Here is a 17640-nt window from a genome sequence, read left to right on the forward strand (position 1 = left end):
TCCCTTGCAGTTATTTGTTGAAGGAAAAAAATAGTCATTTACCCTGAAAATGTTTTCACCCTTGAAAAATATATTGCATATACTGTCCTGGGAGTGTCACATTACATATTTTATTCCATTCATTTTCTAGGCTTTGGGGTGAGCCTGTTAATCTGCGTGAGCAACATGATGCTTTAGAATTTTTTAATTCTTTGGTGGATAGTTTAGATGAAGCTTTGAAAGCCTTAGGACATCCTGCTATGCTAAGTAAAGTTTTAGGAGGTTCCTTTGCGGATCAGAAGATTTGCCAAGGCTGCCCACATAGGTAAGTGCTAATTACATAGTTTAAGTTTATGTTGTGCTGTTGATTTACTAACAAAAATAAAATTTTTATTAGTAGTTATGTATACAAGTGGAGTATGTCACTGATGACTAAATAACTCAGGCTGGATGAATTATATACTGTGTATACCTCACTACTTTGGGAGTTGGTTTTTATAAAATAACTAGAGGCCCGGTGCACGAAATTCATGCACAGGTAGGGTCCCTAGGCCTGGCCGGTGATCAGGGCCGATCAGGGCCTTCCTTCCTTCCTTCTGCACTGCCCTTTGGTGGTCAGCACACATCATAGCGAGAGAGAGAGAGAGAGAGAGAGAGAGAGAGAACTCCCTGTCTCCTGGTTGAACTCCCGTGGTGACACTTTGCTTATTAGCCTTTTAGATAGATGATAGATAGATGATAGATAGATAGATAGATATAGATATTTGCTTCTTTTTACTGTATAATCTCTTACTATTTCATACTCTTGCATTTTATGTATGGTTATTTGTGAGGAAATAAAATGGCATTTTCCATACCAATGCATATGTTACTTACAAATTTGTCCTTAGTTTTAGAATTAAAATAATTATAGTATTATAAATACAGTGACTTTACAAGATGACAGAAACGGAGCACTATTTCCTAAACAAATGAAATACTGACTTTTAAAATAGCATTGATTATGGTCATTATCCTTAAGGTATGTTTTCCTCACAGAACATAGCAAGAGTTGACTAAACAAATTGGCTTTTTTACTTAAAAGGGAAATTGTTTGATCAGGACTTATTGAAAATAGTTCAATAACTATTAAAAATTCGTTACTGATAATCTTTATGCCTATTATGTGGAAATTTTGTTTTGGAATCTATCAATTAATGTTGGTTTGAAATTGTTTTTGCCAAAATATCACAGTAAGAGTATTTTCCACAAGCCCAAGCAGCATTCCATGTGGTCCTCATGGGTTGTGTGTGTGTATGGTTGGTGGGCTGCTTCGCTTTGGAACATGGGGAAATGATTGGGGTGAGTAATACTGTGTGAATGAGAGATTCTATTAGGTTAAAGCATTCAGATCAGGGGCATGTCATTGTTCGCGTACCCTGCACAGCTTGTGGTCCTTTTGAAAGACGTGTTACAGCCCAGCCGGCGTGGCTCAGTGGTTGAACATTGACCTATGAACCTGGAGGTCACGGGTTCGATTCCTGGTCAGGGCACATGCCTGGGTTGAGGGCTCGATCCCCAGTGTGGGGTGTGCAAGACGCAGCTGGTCAATGATTCTCTCTCATCATTGATGTTTCTATCTCCCTCTCCCTGTCTGAAATAAACGCAATAAAAATATTTTTTAAAAAAGACATGTTACATTAGGTGGACAATAAAATTCACATTTTTACGTGTTTTTTTTTTCTTTTTTTTTTTAATATATTTTATTGATTTTTTACAGAGAGGAAGGGAGAGAGATAGAGAGTTAGAAACATCGATGAGAGAGAAACATCGATCAGCTGCCTCCTGCACATCCCCCACAGAGGATGTGCCCGCAACCCAAGTACATGCCCTTGACCGGAATCGAACCTGGGACCTTTCAGTCCGCAGGCCGACGCTCTATCCACTGAGCCAAACCGGTTTCGGCTTTTTTAAATTCTTTATTGTTGTTGAAAGTATTACGTATGTCTCCTTTTTCCCCCATTGACCTCTCCCAGCCCGCTCCCACCCCACCCCCAGCACAGGCCCTCACCTTTACCTACACTTACCTACCTCACCCCCTATTGTCTGTGTCCATTGGTTATGCTTATATGCATGTCTACAGTCTTTTGGTTGATCTCTTACTTCTCTCCCCAATCCCCACCCCCAAGTTTTGACGGTCTGTTCAATGCTTCTATTTCTCTGGATCTATTTTTGTTCATCAGTTTATATTGTTCATACTTCTTGTTTTTAATTGCTGATAAAATAGCCAACTTTTTTTTTGTATGTTTTTGTTGATTTCGGAGAGGAAGGGAAAAGGAGAGAGAGAGATAGAAACATCAGTGATAAGAGAGAATCATTGATCGGCTGCCTCCTGCACACTCCCTACTGGGGATTGAGCCTGCAACCCGGGCATAGGCCCTTGAACCGGAATCGAACCTGGGACCCTTCAGTCTGCAGGCCAACGTTCTATCCACTGAGCCAAACTGGCTAGGGCAAAATAGCCAGCTCTTTAGTTATCTATTCCTGTTAGTCCTTGATTTGTTTTAGATAGTTTTCAAGTTTATTTGGAAATGACTGATTTTCTGTAAAAGGCCAGGCAGTAAAATAAATATTACAGGCTTTTTTGGGCTGTGAGGTCTTGAGGCAACTACTCAACTCTGTTTGTTCTAGTGAAAGCAGCCAGGCAGACAGTAGGTAAAGGTAGGTATGTTTCAACAAAACTTTACAGAAACAGGCGCAGGCCTGGATTTGACCAATGGCCCGCAGCTTATCACCCCTGCTCTAGACTAGTAATGCCCTAAACCAGCATCGGGGCTGTCTGTGTGACTAGTCCGTTGTGGAGCAGGCATTTAACTTCAGGGTCTTACTAAGATCGTGCTCTTTGGACATTTCCACGCAGCTACGGGTTTCATGTTGTATTATAAATACTGCACATGCCCACGACTAAAGGTTTAGAAGGCTGGGGAATAACTCCTTTTTGATCTTTTTTTAAATAATGTCTTAGATACGAGTGTGAAGAATCTTTTACGACTTTGAATGTAGACATTCGAAATCACCAAAATCTTCTTGATTCTTTGGAACAATACGTCAAAGGAGATTTATTAGAAGGTGCAAATGCATATCATTGTGAGAAATGCAATAAAAAGGTATGAGTTGTCCCGTCTCGTTTATCTTAATTCTGATTACATTTAATGGATTTGGAAGAAGTTGACGGTGTTTGTTTGTTCTTAAAAGTCACCTTTATTTCTTACCCTGCTTTTGAGGGCAGTTGAGATGGTAAGTGATTGAAAGGTTGGTCAGGGAAAGAAAATTGAGAGAAAGTAGTCTGGGAGGGTAGGGAAAACAGGTGAGTAAGGTAAGAGTGAATCAGTTTAGCGGCCATAATACCTTAGTATCACATTCTCTTGACTGAAACACAGACCTTTTTCGTTCATACTCAACCAACCTGCTACTAAAATCCTCGAAGCTAGAGTCGTAGAACCTATCATTTCTTCTCTCATGTCCAGAGTTACTTGTCAAGACCAAGAAGTTTGCTTGAACCATTAATTACTTGATTTAGACACATCAGATTTCTTCTACCACTTGGATCAGATTTTTAGACCCACCTGATTATTTTTATCTATGGGCACCTAACATCTTTTTGGGAGAGACAATTCAGACAGACAGACAGTAATGTGTATGGGGGGGGGGGGGTTCCCAAACCCTCTCATGTAGAACTCACCTGTGTGGGGTTTTCTGTTGTTTTTTGCCTTACACACCACTTAGGGAGGTGTCAAAGTCTAGAGGTTGAGATGGTGAGTTGTAAGGCCATACTGCCTGCCACCCACAGCGCTGAGACTTGAGGCAAGTTACTCGATCTCGCTGCTACTCCTGACCTTCATCCTTACGATTCAGTAGCACCTGCCTGAGAGGGTTGTGAGGATTGAATATGTTACTTCTGGGCAGCACGTAGCATGTTATTTGGTACCTGGTTACCCAATAAATATTAGCTCCTATTACTGGATTTCTTCATTTTGCTCACAGAAAACTACACCTTCATTAGAGTAACAGTAGACATCAAACAAGTAATAATGGTTCAATGACAATGTAAAAACCAGGCAGTGAGTAATTCCTCTATTACTAATTTTTGCAATTTATAATAAATGGCATTAGCTATTTCCATACTCGTTTCAGTTAATATTTTTTAAAATATCAATTGTGACAGAATTAATTTGTGTTCCTTGTTTGTTGACACATAATTTCAGATTAGTCTTAAGAGAACTTGCCAGTGTCACCCCAATGAATTCAATTGAAAAAGAGAACTTACAATTTTAAAGTCTGTTTTTTGCAGTGGATTGACTATAAGAGAGCAGCATCTAGTAACTTGGTCTGTTTATTTTAGGTTGATACTGTAAAACGCCTGCTAATTAAAAAATTACCTCCTGTTCTTGCTATTCAACTGAAACGATTCGACTATGACTGGGAAAGAGAGTGTGCGATCAAGTTCAATGATTATTTTGAGTTTCCTCGAGAGCTGGACATGGAGCCTTACACGGTGGCAGGTGTCGCAAAGCTGGAGGGAGACAATGTGAACCCAGAGAGTCAGCTGATTCAGCAGAACGAGCAGTCCGAGGGCGAGGTGGCGGGCAGCACGAAGTACAGGCTCGTGGGTGTGCTTGTCCACAGCGGCCAGGCGAGTGGCGGCCACTATTATTCTTACATCATTCAGAGGAATGGTGTGGACGGTGAGAGAAATCGCTGGTATAAATTCGATGACGGCGATGTGACAGAGTGTAAAATGGATGATGACGAAGAAATGAAAAACCAGTGTTTTGGGGGAGAGTACATGGGAGAAGTGTTCGATCACATGATGAAGCGCATGTCATACAGGCGCCAGAAAAGGTGGTGGAACGCCTACATACTCTTTTATGAGCGATTGGACACGATAGACCAAGGCGATGAGTTGATACGATACATATCCGAGCTCGCTGTCACCAGCAGACCCCATCAAATCGTCATGCCATCGGCCATCGAGAGAAGTGTGCGCAAACAGAACGTGCAGTTCATGCATAACCGAATGCAGTACAGTTTGGAATATTTTCAGTTCATGAAAAAACTGCTTACATGTAATGGTGTTTACTTAAATCCTCCTCCCGGTGAGTGTCCAAAAAATGTAGCTGCTTAATGATAAAGCATGGCTCTTACTCTACTCGCGGAGTTTCTTACTAGGCATCAACATGTTTGGTTTTCACATTTGGTTGTTTGTAGTCTAATTTCAGAAGACTTACCTTTAAGAGAGTATATTGTCTTGCTGTTTGAAAACGGGAGCTTTTGTTTATTATAACAGTTTGTTTTTGACTCGAGCATTAGTTTGGAATGTGCTTGAGCAAACTAAGAATTATTTCATGCCCTAGCCGGTTTTGCTCAGTGGATAGAGCAGGGGTCCTCAAACTTTTTAAACGGGGCCAGTTCACTGTCCCTCAGACCGTTGGAGGGCCGGACTATAGTTTAAAAAAAACTATGAACAAATTCCTATGCACACTGCACATATCTTATTTTGAAGTAAAAAAACAAAACGGGAACAAATACAATATTTGTATTTGCATGTGGCCCGCGGGCCGTAGTTTGAGGACCCCTGGGATAGAGCATCAGCCTGCGGACTGAAGGGTCCCAGGTTTGATTCCCGTCAAGGGCACGTGCCTGGGTTGCTGGCTCGATCCCCAGTAGGGGGCGTACAGGAGGCAGCCGATCAATGATTCTCATTGATGTTTCTATCTATCTCTCCTCCCTTCCTCTCTGAAATCAATAAAAAAAATATTTTTTTAAAAAAAGAATTATTTCATGAGTAGACTTCTGAGGATTGGTAGAAATGTACACATGTTTGAAAATGGGTTTGGACATAGAAATTGGTCTAATTTTTATATCTGCATTTTATTTCTAGGGCAAGATCACCTGTTGCCTGAAGCAGAAGAAATCACCATGATTAGTATTCAACTTGCTGCTAGGTTCCTCTTCACCACAGGGTTTCATACCAAGAAAGTAGTCCGTGGCTCGGCCAGTGATTGGTATGTTGCATAGCATTTTCATTCCTATGATACTAGCATTTAGTTTGGTTCTTTAATACATTTTTTTTCCAAACCATAATAATCTTGTTTCAGATTGGTATGCAGAATTAAAAATCTCTTGGTAGCAGTAGTGAGAGAAAGCACATAAAAGTAGTTATTTAGATTAATAAACATGGCCTTTTATTATTCAAAAGCAGGCTTCTGCTATTTTGTATCATCTTTGACAGTCCCTGTACAAAAGATTACAGGGTGATAGTTAAAAATCTGAACTATTTTATCAGGAAATAATGCATTTTAGCTTTCCTCTAGTAAATACTGCCATAGATTAAAAGGGTAAAGAATGAGCTTCCTATGTTTCTAATTTTGAACATGTAAAGGCCATTATAATACGTTGATTTAATGATTTTTACTTATCCAGTGGTAAGGTGTTTAAGGGAGGGGCAGGTGTTGTTTTGACAGCGTGAACCTAGTAAGAGTTTGGTAATAGGTTTATAGAGAAGTCAAACATACAAGATTTTGTCTGTTCTGTCTCTCTGTGAGAATAGACCGAGTCATAGTGTTCATCTGTCATTTGAATACTAGAAGCACCCTCCAGTAGTAAAAGGTTTTTGGTTTTTATTTGGTTCATAGAGACCCACCCCTGTACTATATGAAACGTGTTCCTGAATTGCTATTCATAGACTTTCTTTCTTTTTTTGCTTTATCTCAGGTATGATGCACTGTGTATTCTCCTTCGCCACAGCAAGAATGTGCGCTTTTGGTTTGCTCATAACGTCCTTTTTAATGTTTCCAATCGCTTCTCTGAATACCTCCTGGAGTGCCCTAGTGCGGAAGTGAGGGGTGCATTTGCAAAGCTGATCGTTTTCATTGCACATTTTTCCTTGCAAGATGGGCCATGCCCTTCACCTTTTGCATCTCCCGGACCTTCTAGTCAGGTAATTGCTTGGGTTTTTTGTTTACAAGTAAATTCCTTTACCTGGAAGTTGAAGTCACATGTATGTGCCTCTCTTTTATATATTTACTTAATGTGCGCGTGCGCACACACCACACAATGTGATGTCTGTGGGTTCCATTTAAAGTAGCTCACAGCAATGAGTAGTGATTATCGGTTCTTTAAAATTTTAACTTTTCTCTGTTGAATCATTTATATGCGGTGACTTAATTTACACTTACTGTTATATAGACTTTTTAAAAAAAATTAGAATAGTATGGAGGCTCTATTATGAAATGTACCTTGGATCTCCATTCCCTTTTCTAACAAGCAACCCTTTTTAATCACTGTGTCATCAGTCCTTCCAGAAACTCCTGCCTGTATTCAACATATACATGCGTGTGTCCCTTTGTTATGCGAATTGAGTTATGTCATGCCTGCACCTTGTTTCTGAAAAACAGCTGATGTGTTCTCCTTCGCAGGCTTATGACAACCTAAGCCTCAGCGATCACCTGCTGAGAGCGGTGCTGAATCTCCTGAGAAGGGAAGTCTCGGAGCATGGGCGCCATTTGCAGCAGTATTTCAACCTGTTTGTGATGTATGCCAATTTAGGTAAGCATTGACGTTTTCAGAATGCTGCTTAGTGTATTCGATGGTGAAGCCATTTAAGTCAACTGATAAGATATAAGCTGGTCTGAAATAGAAACAGTATTCCGTAAAACCTAGTATGAATTCTGTCTGAAACTTTTTTCACTGCCCTTTTCTCCTTGTACTTCAGTTATGCATGTGTCTTATGTCTGCAGTAGGCACAGGTCAGAATCTCTGTCTCAATTGTATTGTTCTCCTAAAGCGGTGGTACCAGATCGGTCTGGTTTTTTAAATACTGATTCCTAGTCCCGCCCCATCCCAAGCAACTGAATCAGAATTCTCAAGGCCAGCCCAATGCATCCACATTCTCAAAAGGTCCCCAGGTGGTTGTATGTGCTCACCAAGTTGGGTGAAGGACTGGCTTGTACATAAGTTTTTGTTGAAGTAAAGTCACTTAAAATTAAGAATAATATGAATGTTCACTTAGATGACCTTGTTATTAATGCTATTACTTCTATATAACAACACTCCTGGTAACCTGCTCCTAACCTCACCTGATCATTTCCTTTCAGTGGTCCTGTACTACTTGCCCTGACAGGATGCTTTAGTGGGGGCAGGCTGGAGGGAGTCAATGGGGGGGAAAGGGATATATGTAATACTTTCAACAATAAAGAATTATTTTAAATAAAGAAATAATTTAAAAGAAAGTATGCTTTACTGCCGTATACTTAACTGTTTTTGACAGTGTTCAAATTTTTGTGTTGCTCCCCGACTCGATTGCAAAGATGAGAGCTTTGCAAAATCGCACTTGGTAAATGTTTGTTAGATGAAGTAGATGGGTACTTGGTGTGATCGGCATGTTATGGTCACTGTGTAACCATTTTAATGCTTCTGAAATTCAATAAAACTCAGTAGATTTTCTGTTCTGGTTAGATAATTCTCTGATCATAAAAGTTATAGAGAAATATTTGACATACCTACTCTATGATTGAAACCTGTACCATCTTAATGAATTCCTCTCCTATAATCCTCTCCCGTCCCTCTTCATTGTAGGAGTGGCCGAGAAGACACAGCTTCTGAAGTTGAGTGTGCCTGCCACCTTCATGCTTGTGTCTTTGGATGAGGGCCCAGGTCCTCCCATCAAATACCAGTATGCTGAGTTGGGCAAGCTGTACTCAGTAGTGTCCCAGCTGATCCGCTGTTGCAATGTCTCGTCAAGAATGCAGTCCTCAATCAATGGTAAGTCAAATGCTCTGTTCCTCCAGTGGTTCTGAAATCCTGCTGGGCATACACGGTACCCACTTAAAAGTAATTCTGCCCTAGCTGGTTCGCCTCAGAGGAGAGCACATCGGCCCGAAGACTGAAGGGTCCTGGGTTCGATGCCGATCAAGGCCATGTGCCTCAGTTGCAGGCTCCATCCCTAGCCCTGCTGCCAATGGATGACTCTCTCATCATTGATTCTCTCTCCCTCTCCCTTCCCTTCTGAAATCAATAAAAATGTTTCTTTAAAAAAGAATCCTTCTATTAAAAATTTGAATAAATAAATATAAAACAAGACTGAAAGTTTATGCTGTTTTTTCTAAAATAGAAACTTAAAAGCCCATAAGCAGTTTTGTATGCTGGAAGCTGTACTGTTGTGAAGGAGCCTATTGGTGTTTCATTGATGGCAAATCTGTATTCTAGGTAATCCTCCTCTTCCCAACCCTTTTGGTGATCCTAATTTATCCCAGCCTATCATGCCAATTCAGCAGAATGTGGCAGACATTTTATTTGTGAGAACAAGTTATGTGAAGAAAATCATTGAGGATTGCAGTAACTCGGAGGAAACCGTCAAATTGCTTCGTTTTTGCTGCTGGGAGAATCCTCAGTTCTCATCTACTGTCCTCAGTGAACTTCTGTGGCAGGTTAAAGAAAAATAAACATTCCTATATCGATAATTCGATTTGTTGTTCCTTCAAATGAGGTACTCACTGTGTCTGGCCTGTTTTCAGGTTGCGTATTCCTACACTTACGAGCTGCGGCCCTATTTGGATCTGCTTTTGCAAATCTTGCTGATCGAGGACTCCTGGCAGACTCACAGGTAGGTGCCCTTGTATTTCAAAAACTTAAGAATGAACAATAAGTTCTTCTCGTAACTTTATTTCATTTTTACTCTTTTCTCTCATTGCCTAGATTGCATGCTTAATATAGTAATTTTTTTCTTTTATTAAGAAAAACTAGCATAGGCTTTGGTAAATATTTTCATTTTATTAATGCCCTAGGCCTTTTTTAAAATTAGATTACATTTTCGAATTGGTCACAAGAGATAACATTTGGTTGTGTAAAAGTAGTCGAGCCCTGGCTGGGTAGCTCACTTGGTTGGAGCATCGTCCTGTACACCAAAAGGTTGCAGGTTCGATCCCCAGCCGGGGTGTATACGGGAGCCACCCAATTGATCTTTCTCTCTCAAGTAAAATTCACTGTAGTATACAGTTGAATGGCTTTTAGTACATTCACAGTGGTACAACCATTACCACTGTCTAATTCCAGAATATTTCCATCACCCTAAAAGGAAACCCCATACCCAGATACGCAGTTGCTCCCCATTCCCCCATCCTCTGGAAACCACCGACCTGCTGCCTCTATGGATTTACCTGTTCATAGACAGAATGGTCAGGATTTGCCAGCACACTTCATATAGTGGAATCATGCAACTGTCCGTCTGTGACTGCTTATCTCCTTAGCATAATGTTGTCAAGTTCATCTATGTTAGAGCACAAATCAGTACTTGGTTGCTTTTTTGTGGCTAAATAATAACCCACTATGTGGATATATTCCACATTTTGTTTGCTGGCGGGTGATGTTTTGAACACACAAGGAACAAGGCACATTCTTGCCCCACAATCTTTTTTTTTTTTTTAAGCTTACTTATTTTTACATATTTTGATTGATTTCAGGGCGAGAGAGAGGAACATGAATGATGGGAGAGAATCATTGATTGGGTGCCTCCTGCACGCCCCCTACTGGGGATGGAGCCGCAAGTCGGGCATGTGCCCTTGACCTTAATTGAACCCGGGACCCTTCAGTCTGCAGGCCGATGCTCTACCCACTGAGCCAAACCGGCTCGGGCTACAACCATTTTTTAAATTGCTTATCGAGGGCCAGAACAATAAATCATTGACTACATATTGTTCTGTTGTAGTTTGGCAGGAGCTGAAATGAAATCATCCATCCTTGGCCAAGCAGCCCAATTGTAGTATTGCTGGTAAAAATTGTTTTGCCTGCCACATATTCTCATTATTAGAATCCAAGTTAATTCTGGATTTCCAAAGTATGTCACTGTGTCAGAGTCCCTGGATTGTGACTTACCTTTGGAAATGGCAGTTTTAGAAAAGGAACTGATGCTTAAGTACAGTATTCATAAACTTAGTTGTTATAAACGGTAATTTTAAAAGTTTGTATTACTCACTCTGGTCGTGTATTTGAAGTACATACATAGCAATATCATTTTGGGATTGCTAATAAATTGGTAAGAGCCAGACTGCTAGGCGGCTACATGAGCTTGGGCAGGCTATTTAACCCCTCTACCCATTTTCTCATCTGTTCAAGGGATTGGTAACTACCTACTGTCTAGCGTTAGAGTACATGGCTACGTCAAAGATACTGAGTGGCACATAGTAGGCACTCAGTAAAAGTTAGCTGCTCTCTGGTTTTAGACGTTTTTATTTTATATCTGGTTCTCTTTCAGAATTCATAATGCACTTAAAGGAATCCCCGACGACCGAGATGGGCTGTTTGACACAATCCAGCGCTCTAAGAATCACTATCAGAAGCGAGCGTACCAGTGCATCAAGTGTATGGTGGCTCTCTTTAGCAACTGTCCTGTTGCTTACCAGATTTTGCAGGTGACGATTTTCTCTTTCAATTTTGTAGAAATCTGAGTCCGAATGAAGGAATCTGTTTTAAAAGAACAGAATCGTGAGAATTTGGAGTTGTCATTTTAAGTTCACTTTGAAAAGGATTCCGAGACCTTTTGCACAAATCGTTTTCCTTTCTTTCGAAGGGCAACGGAGATCTGAAAAGAAAGTGGACCTGGGCAGTGGAGTGGCTTGGAGATGAGCTCGAAAGACGACCATACACTGGCAACCCTCAGTACACGTACAACAACTGGTCGCCTCCGGTGCAAAGCAATGAGACCTCAAATGGTTATTTCTTGGAGAGATCACATAGTGCTAGGATGACCCTTGCAAAAGCTTGTGAACTCTGTCCAGAGGAGGTAAACAAAGCCACCAGTGTGCAGCAGATAGGAATGGAAGAAGCCAAAGTAATTCTTTACTTCGTAGGCTAGTGTTTGTGTGTTAACGATAATGTAAAAATATGATGTTGGGGTCTTGGTTTGCTTCAGTGCTTACTACATGTGGTCTTAAGTAATTGAGAGAGCTGCCTTCTCGAGAAATTTCTATAAAATTGCCTGAAATACAGTATTTCTAAGAGAATCCAAATTAGGAATTTTTTTTCAATTGTTTTAATTTGTTTATCTGCAGTAAAACAAAAGTTGTTACTGGGTCAGTTTTATAGATCTTTTAATTTTTTATTTCAAATAGAACGTTAAAATAAACTTGAGTTTGCCTCTATGACTCTCTCTTTAAATCTCTAACACTAGGAGCCAGATGACCAAGATGCGCCGGATGAGCATGAGTCGCCTCCCCCCGAAGATGCCCCGCTGTACCCCCACTCCCCCGGATCTCAGTATCAACAGGTAAGTGGGTGGCGGTGTGTGTTTTTATCCCCAGGAATCAAGTTTTATGCCATATTTAAAGGCTTCGTTTTTTTGTTGTAATGAAAGTAATAGAGGGATTATCTAGAGGAGCTTTGGCGGCGTGATCAGACGGGGCCTGTTGGAGGGAGGCGTGATGGGGTGTGCTGGAACTTGCCTCTGTGGTGTTTTTCTGGTCAGATAGGTGCCCCTCTTTTACTAGGAGGGAAAGTTGGCAAAATGGCGAGAATTCGTGTCAACGTAAAAAGATAGTGTTTAGTGCAAAGGATCATGACAACATCTCCTGTTAGGCTTAGCCTGCAGATGGATTGTGAAGACATTGAGATATGGCAATAAAGTAAGGATTTCTTGGTTATTTAGCCTAAGCGAGACAGTAAAAATGGTTGGGGGAGAATCAAGGATTTGACAGGTCCATAAATTTGCTGTAAAATCAATAACTAAATAAAATTAGGATGAAGAAACTTTCTAAATGAGAGTTCTTTCTAAAGCCCAATGTGATTAACTCAGAGCTTTACAGGCATCAAAGCCCCCTGGTGGGCTTGTTACAGCGCGGAGTGCGGCCCTGCCCACCCCAGCTGCCGATGCGGCTTTTTTAACAAGTTCCCAGGAGATGCTGCTGCCAGTGCAGGAGCCATACTTTCCCATATCTCGGGGGTGGGGGGGTAGAAGTAAGTTCAATGGTTAGAAATTGCATGTTCGACTTTGCATAATACAAATTATAGAAAGTTAATCAGAAAAATCAGCTCGGCCTGGCTGGTGGGAATGTGCAGAAAAGCGGGCAGGTTAGGGGCAGCGTATGCACATTTTAGGTGCTTGGAAGAGTTAGAATACATGTGCTCCGGCTCACAGGTAATTGTTTCTGAATGAACTGTGGTCCTTTATTTGTCAGACTTGGATCTGAAAATCCCTTTGGCCACAGGTTATGCAGACCCGCGCTGCGCTTATATGGGGCTTTGGGGTTTGCATTTAGGCTAGCTTTTCTCTTTCAGACTTTTTTTTTTTTTTTGTCCCCACCGTGAGGCCAAGCATTTTTATTCTTTGTAAGTCCCAGGGATAAAGGAAGTGTTTACATGTCCACCACCTTCAGCCCATGCTTATGAAGTTTCAGGTTCATACATGACCATGTTAACATGCCTGTGTCCTCTCCCCTCGCAGAACAACCATGTGCACGGACAGCCATACACCGGCCCCGCGGCGCATCACATGAACAACCCTCAGAGAGCTGGCCAACGAGCACAAGAAAACTACGAAGGCAGCGAAGAAGTGTCCCCGCCTCAGACGAAGGATCAGTGAAACGCACACGCCTAACTGGTTCCATCAAGACTGTGCACCCAGGCCTTACAGTCCAACCTTTTTCTGTGTCTGGCTAATATTTAAAACTAAAAAAAAACAAAAAACAAAAAAAAAAAACCCCAACAAAAAAAAAAAAACTATTCCTAATCAACATGGAGTGGAAAGTTTATTCACTGTCTTATCTGCAGAAATTTGCTGTCCATATATAACCCGCCTGCAGTGGAAAGTGTATAGTGTTTTGTAATAAATGGCCTGATGCTAATGTGTAAATGGCAAAGGTGTATATAGTATATTAATGTTTGACTGTTAATTCTTAAGCAAGAACCTTTTTTCTTGATGAGACTCTCAGATCTACAAAAACAACAGAAGTTCATTTTCTCGTTCTCCCCAGTGCACTCGGCAGCCAGTGTTCTGCCTCGCGGCAGTCAGGCCAGCCCCTTCACCAAAACACACAATAGCCCAACCGCCACCAAACAGCCCATCCATGTCACCCGCACCGATAGCTTCGTGTTCATTCTCTGCCACTGGAGTCAGTTTCATTCTGGTCAGTGTAGGGCTGCTAGCCTTGCAATGACTCGGTTGATGTGGAAAATCGGTGATGTGACCTTGTTTCTAGATCTTTTTCATTGCCTTTTACTCTGATCTTAGGTTCATCCTTTCGAAGCTGTAGTTACGCTGTGACATTTAGCATGGCTTCCCACAGGTTAGTGTAGCCAGTGAGGACAGATCACCAGGACAGCGGCTGTCCCGGGCGACAGCTGTCGCGCTCAGCTTTTCCTTCTGCCTAGAACATAAACTAGAAAACAAGGGGAGAAACGTGGCGAACAGGCGGTTTTCAGTTCGTTTCACATCCGTGGCTTACACCTGATGTTTGACAGTTCAATCTCTGGGTGGGATAGAGAGACTTGAGTGTCAGTGATGGGAATTTCAAAACATTTAAGACAAATATGCAAAACTTTGCTATGTCAGGATGCTCGGAGCCTAATAGAAGACTGTATTTGGTGTGCTTGTTTTGTTTCTTTGGTAGAGCTTATTAGGTGAGTCTTCTCGAACTTTCCTTCTGGATCCCAGCGAAGCGGAAGTCCTCAGCCCCACAGAGCTCGGTGTCAGTACACCAACGCGTCCGGTTGAGTTTGCTCAGCCAGTTTTACTTGAAAGCAAGAATCGTCCTAGCTCCTTTTCCCTGATCCCAGATAGGGTTAACATTTGAAGCAGGGTTTGATTAAAGAGGAAACTACTGGTTAGTTACCGTGATTGAGGTATTGTGATTTCAGAATAAACACTTACTTAAAGATAAACGCATCGGTTGATACTGTATTGACAAGAGAATTGGTAACTTGAATATGTGTAAGTTTTTGGAACCTGTCTAAAAACCAAATACCCCTGCACACAGATACAGTTCACCCTATTCTATTTAAATATTTTGCTGTTTTGTTTTATAGAAATTATTTTGCTCAATTCACAAATAGAATTTGATTTAAGAAGAACTTTATGTCTTGGTGTGTGGTTGTTTTTTTGTCCTTGTTTTCTGAAGGACTGCATATTCAAGTTAGTGCTGTGCGGAGCGTGCCTCGGCATGCGCTGAATCCAGGTCAGGCCCCTGGAGTTTTTGTGCACAGAGAGGTCTGACCTTCGGCCCTTCACTAAGGATTTAGAGAAAACAGGATGCTGACCCTGTAGACGCTTCCTAACAGACTCAATCTTGTACTTTTTGTATGTTTTTTATATACATGTGTATTTAATGAGCACAAGCTTAGTTGTACTTTTTAAAGTTCAGTTAACAGGAAAACGTTCTGTCAACAGGCTGTGGTTGGAACCGATCAAAGCAGAGACAAAATTGTGATCAAAGGGGGAGATATTTGAGATGAAGCTGTGGGTATCTTACTCGCAGTTCTCTGCAGTCAGTCTGCGCTTCTAGGTTTTCTGTGATACTAGGAAATTTTGACGCCAGATAGATCCTGTTTTTTACCTTAAATATATTACATCTGAGTGTGTTCAGTTTGACGGAAGCTGTTTCAATTCCAGTTGGTCGTTTTTCATTTAAAAGTTGCTCAATTCCAAGCTTCCTTAGCAATAGGGTCACCTGATTTGGACAAGTTGCCATCGTTAAATACACCATCTCACCATCCGAGAGGTGACTGGCATTCCCCACTCCTTACCAAATGTACTTCATTTAGCAGCTTGAATGGCTTGACGTTTTAGAAGGCTGCTTTCTGTGTACAAGTCCCCTTGTGCCAGGTGAGGGCTGGTGACTCCTTTTCCCCTCCATTTGAGGAAGAGTGGTCTCTGTTGTGACCAGGATCAAGGGGAAATGAACAACAGAGTTATTTTTTGTTTGTTTGTGCAAATTATTTTCTATATTTAACTCTTAAACAAGCATTAATGTATAACCGGAAATTTTAAGATGCATGTTATTGTAAGAGCAACGTAGTGGTGATTTTGAGATCTTTTTCTGAACATAAATGGCACATTTTAAACTTCAAGTCTTCAAAGTGCCTAAAGATTATTTATCCCTCAACTGATTTCTTGAGCCATATATATATTTCCTACTTTCAATGTTTGTTGCGGAATCGCTAGTCTTCCTTTCGAAGAAGTATCCCCAGAATTCTAAATGGCATGATTACTTTCTAGAAGACGGTAGAAGCTGTTAACATAAAGACTGAAGATATTTTCACTGTTCATCTGTGAGCAAGGGCTTTGCCCTGTTGGATCTAAGTGTTTTAGTGCACAACTTGGTAAAAACCATATTGCTGCTGTTTCTAAGCCCTCCACCAACCAAATTCCATGTTCAGCATTGTAGAGGCAGAAATAACACAATCCTATTTGGGGGTTTTTGTCTTTCGTTGATTTTTCTCAGTAATAATTTCCCAGCCTTGTGTCTTTTAGCTCTTATGTATACAAATTTAGAATTATTAAAATGTTTTATATTTTTTCATGATTAACTTTTATTAGTGAATAACAACTACTTAAGTATTTAATCCTTGTAGTGGTTAAAAAGATGAGGGTCCTTTTTTATTTGAATTGCATTTCTAAACGAAAGCAGCAGTCAATATTCAGATAACTCCAAAATAGTTCCTTTCAGTGTTTTTTTTGTTTTTGTTTTTTTAGTATTTTTCCAGCTTCGGTTCTCCCAAGAACTCTGCTGAATTTTGTGGTTCATTTGGTGGATATCCTGCCTTATTTAGAATTGTAACTGGATAAGAAAATTGCCTTTTCATTCATTATAAGTGCCCGATTTTGGTCTCTAGTTTGAAGGTACCTACATACTGCCGAGCGAGTAGAACACACCTTCCCCCCAGTTTTGTGTTACGGGAAAACCATTCAGTACTGGTTTCCCAGTAGGGCTCAATCGGAATTGGTCCCGCACCAATGTGAGTGTTTAGTGTTTGGCAAGTTTTGGGGTGTGATAATTCACTACAGAAATGCTCAATGTATTACCTTGCTGCCGATTGTATTTCTGACAATTCGTTTGTTTGCAAACAAAATGTAGCACTTCTCCTCCAAACTTAAGAGGTGTGAGAAAAAAGGGGGAAAGATCCATCATGTTTTAAACTTGGAAATCAGTAAAATGTTTTTATTTTGAAACCCAGATTCCCAAAAGGAAATTTCACCACCAGATCACACACTTCTCAGCCTTTTTCCAGCCGAGACTGACTGAAGATTGTCCACAGGTCCTAAGATTTAGCACATATACAAAAATAAAACTTTATAAATTAAATGCCGGCTTTCCCTTTTATTTATTGAAATTCTAAATGGAAGGTAAATTAGAGGTGTGATTTGAACAGAGTTTATAAAGGGAAGTATTTGTAATTCTGCCCTCACTGTATATTCAAAGCATATTCACATCCAAGTTCAAAAATTGAGTTGTGATGTACTTGCTAACAACTGTTCATTCTAAAATCAAGATTCAGCAAACACTTTGGTGTTTAAAAGTTCATTTAAATAAATGAGCAATGAAGCAGGGCACATGTTTTCATGGGAGTTAAGTGAAAGTTGCGCTGCCCGTGGGACACAGTGGTGGGTGTTGACCTATGAACCAGGAGGTCAGG

The 17640-nt window shown here is 40.7% G+C and overlaps 1 protein-coding gene across 1 annotated transcript in view; it reads left to right on the forward strand.

Moving 5' to 3' along the window:
* The window catches only part of USP9X (ubiquitin specific peptidase 9, X-linked), a 56364-nt gene extending 39055 nt beyond the window's left edge, over positions 1-17309 (forward strand). The window contains 13 exon segments of the mRNA XM_006090559.3: positions 131-304; positions 2984-3125; positions 4361-5114; positions 5900-6023; positions 6733-6958; positions 7437-7566; positions 8596-8781; positions 9226-9446; positions 9534-9622; positions 11270-11426; positions 11585-11797; positions 12185-12280; positions 13454-17309. Coding sequence (XP_006090621.1) covers positions 131-304; positions 2984-3125; positions 4361-5114; positions 5900-6023; positions 6733-6958; positions 7437-7566; positions 8596-8781; positions 9226-9446; positions 9534-9622; positions 11270-11426; positions 11585-11797; positions 12185-12280; positions 13454-13591 — 2650 coding nt within the window. The 3' untranslated portion in view covers positions 13592-17309.
* The last annotated feature ends 331 nt before the right edge of the window (positions 17310-17640 follow it).

This window comes from Myotis lucifugus, unplaced genomic scaffold (genome assembly GCF_000147115.1).
Source record: "Myotis lucifugus unplaced genomic scaffold, Myoluc2.0 scaffold_76, whole genome shotgun sequence".
Taxonomy (NCBI): Eukaryota; Metazoa; Chordata; class Mammalia; order Chiroptera; family Vespertilionidae; genus Myotis; species Myotis lucifugus.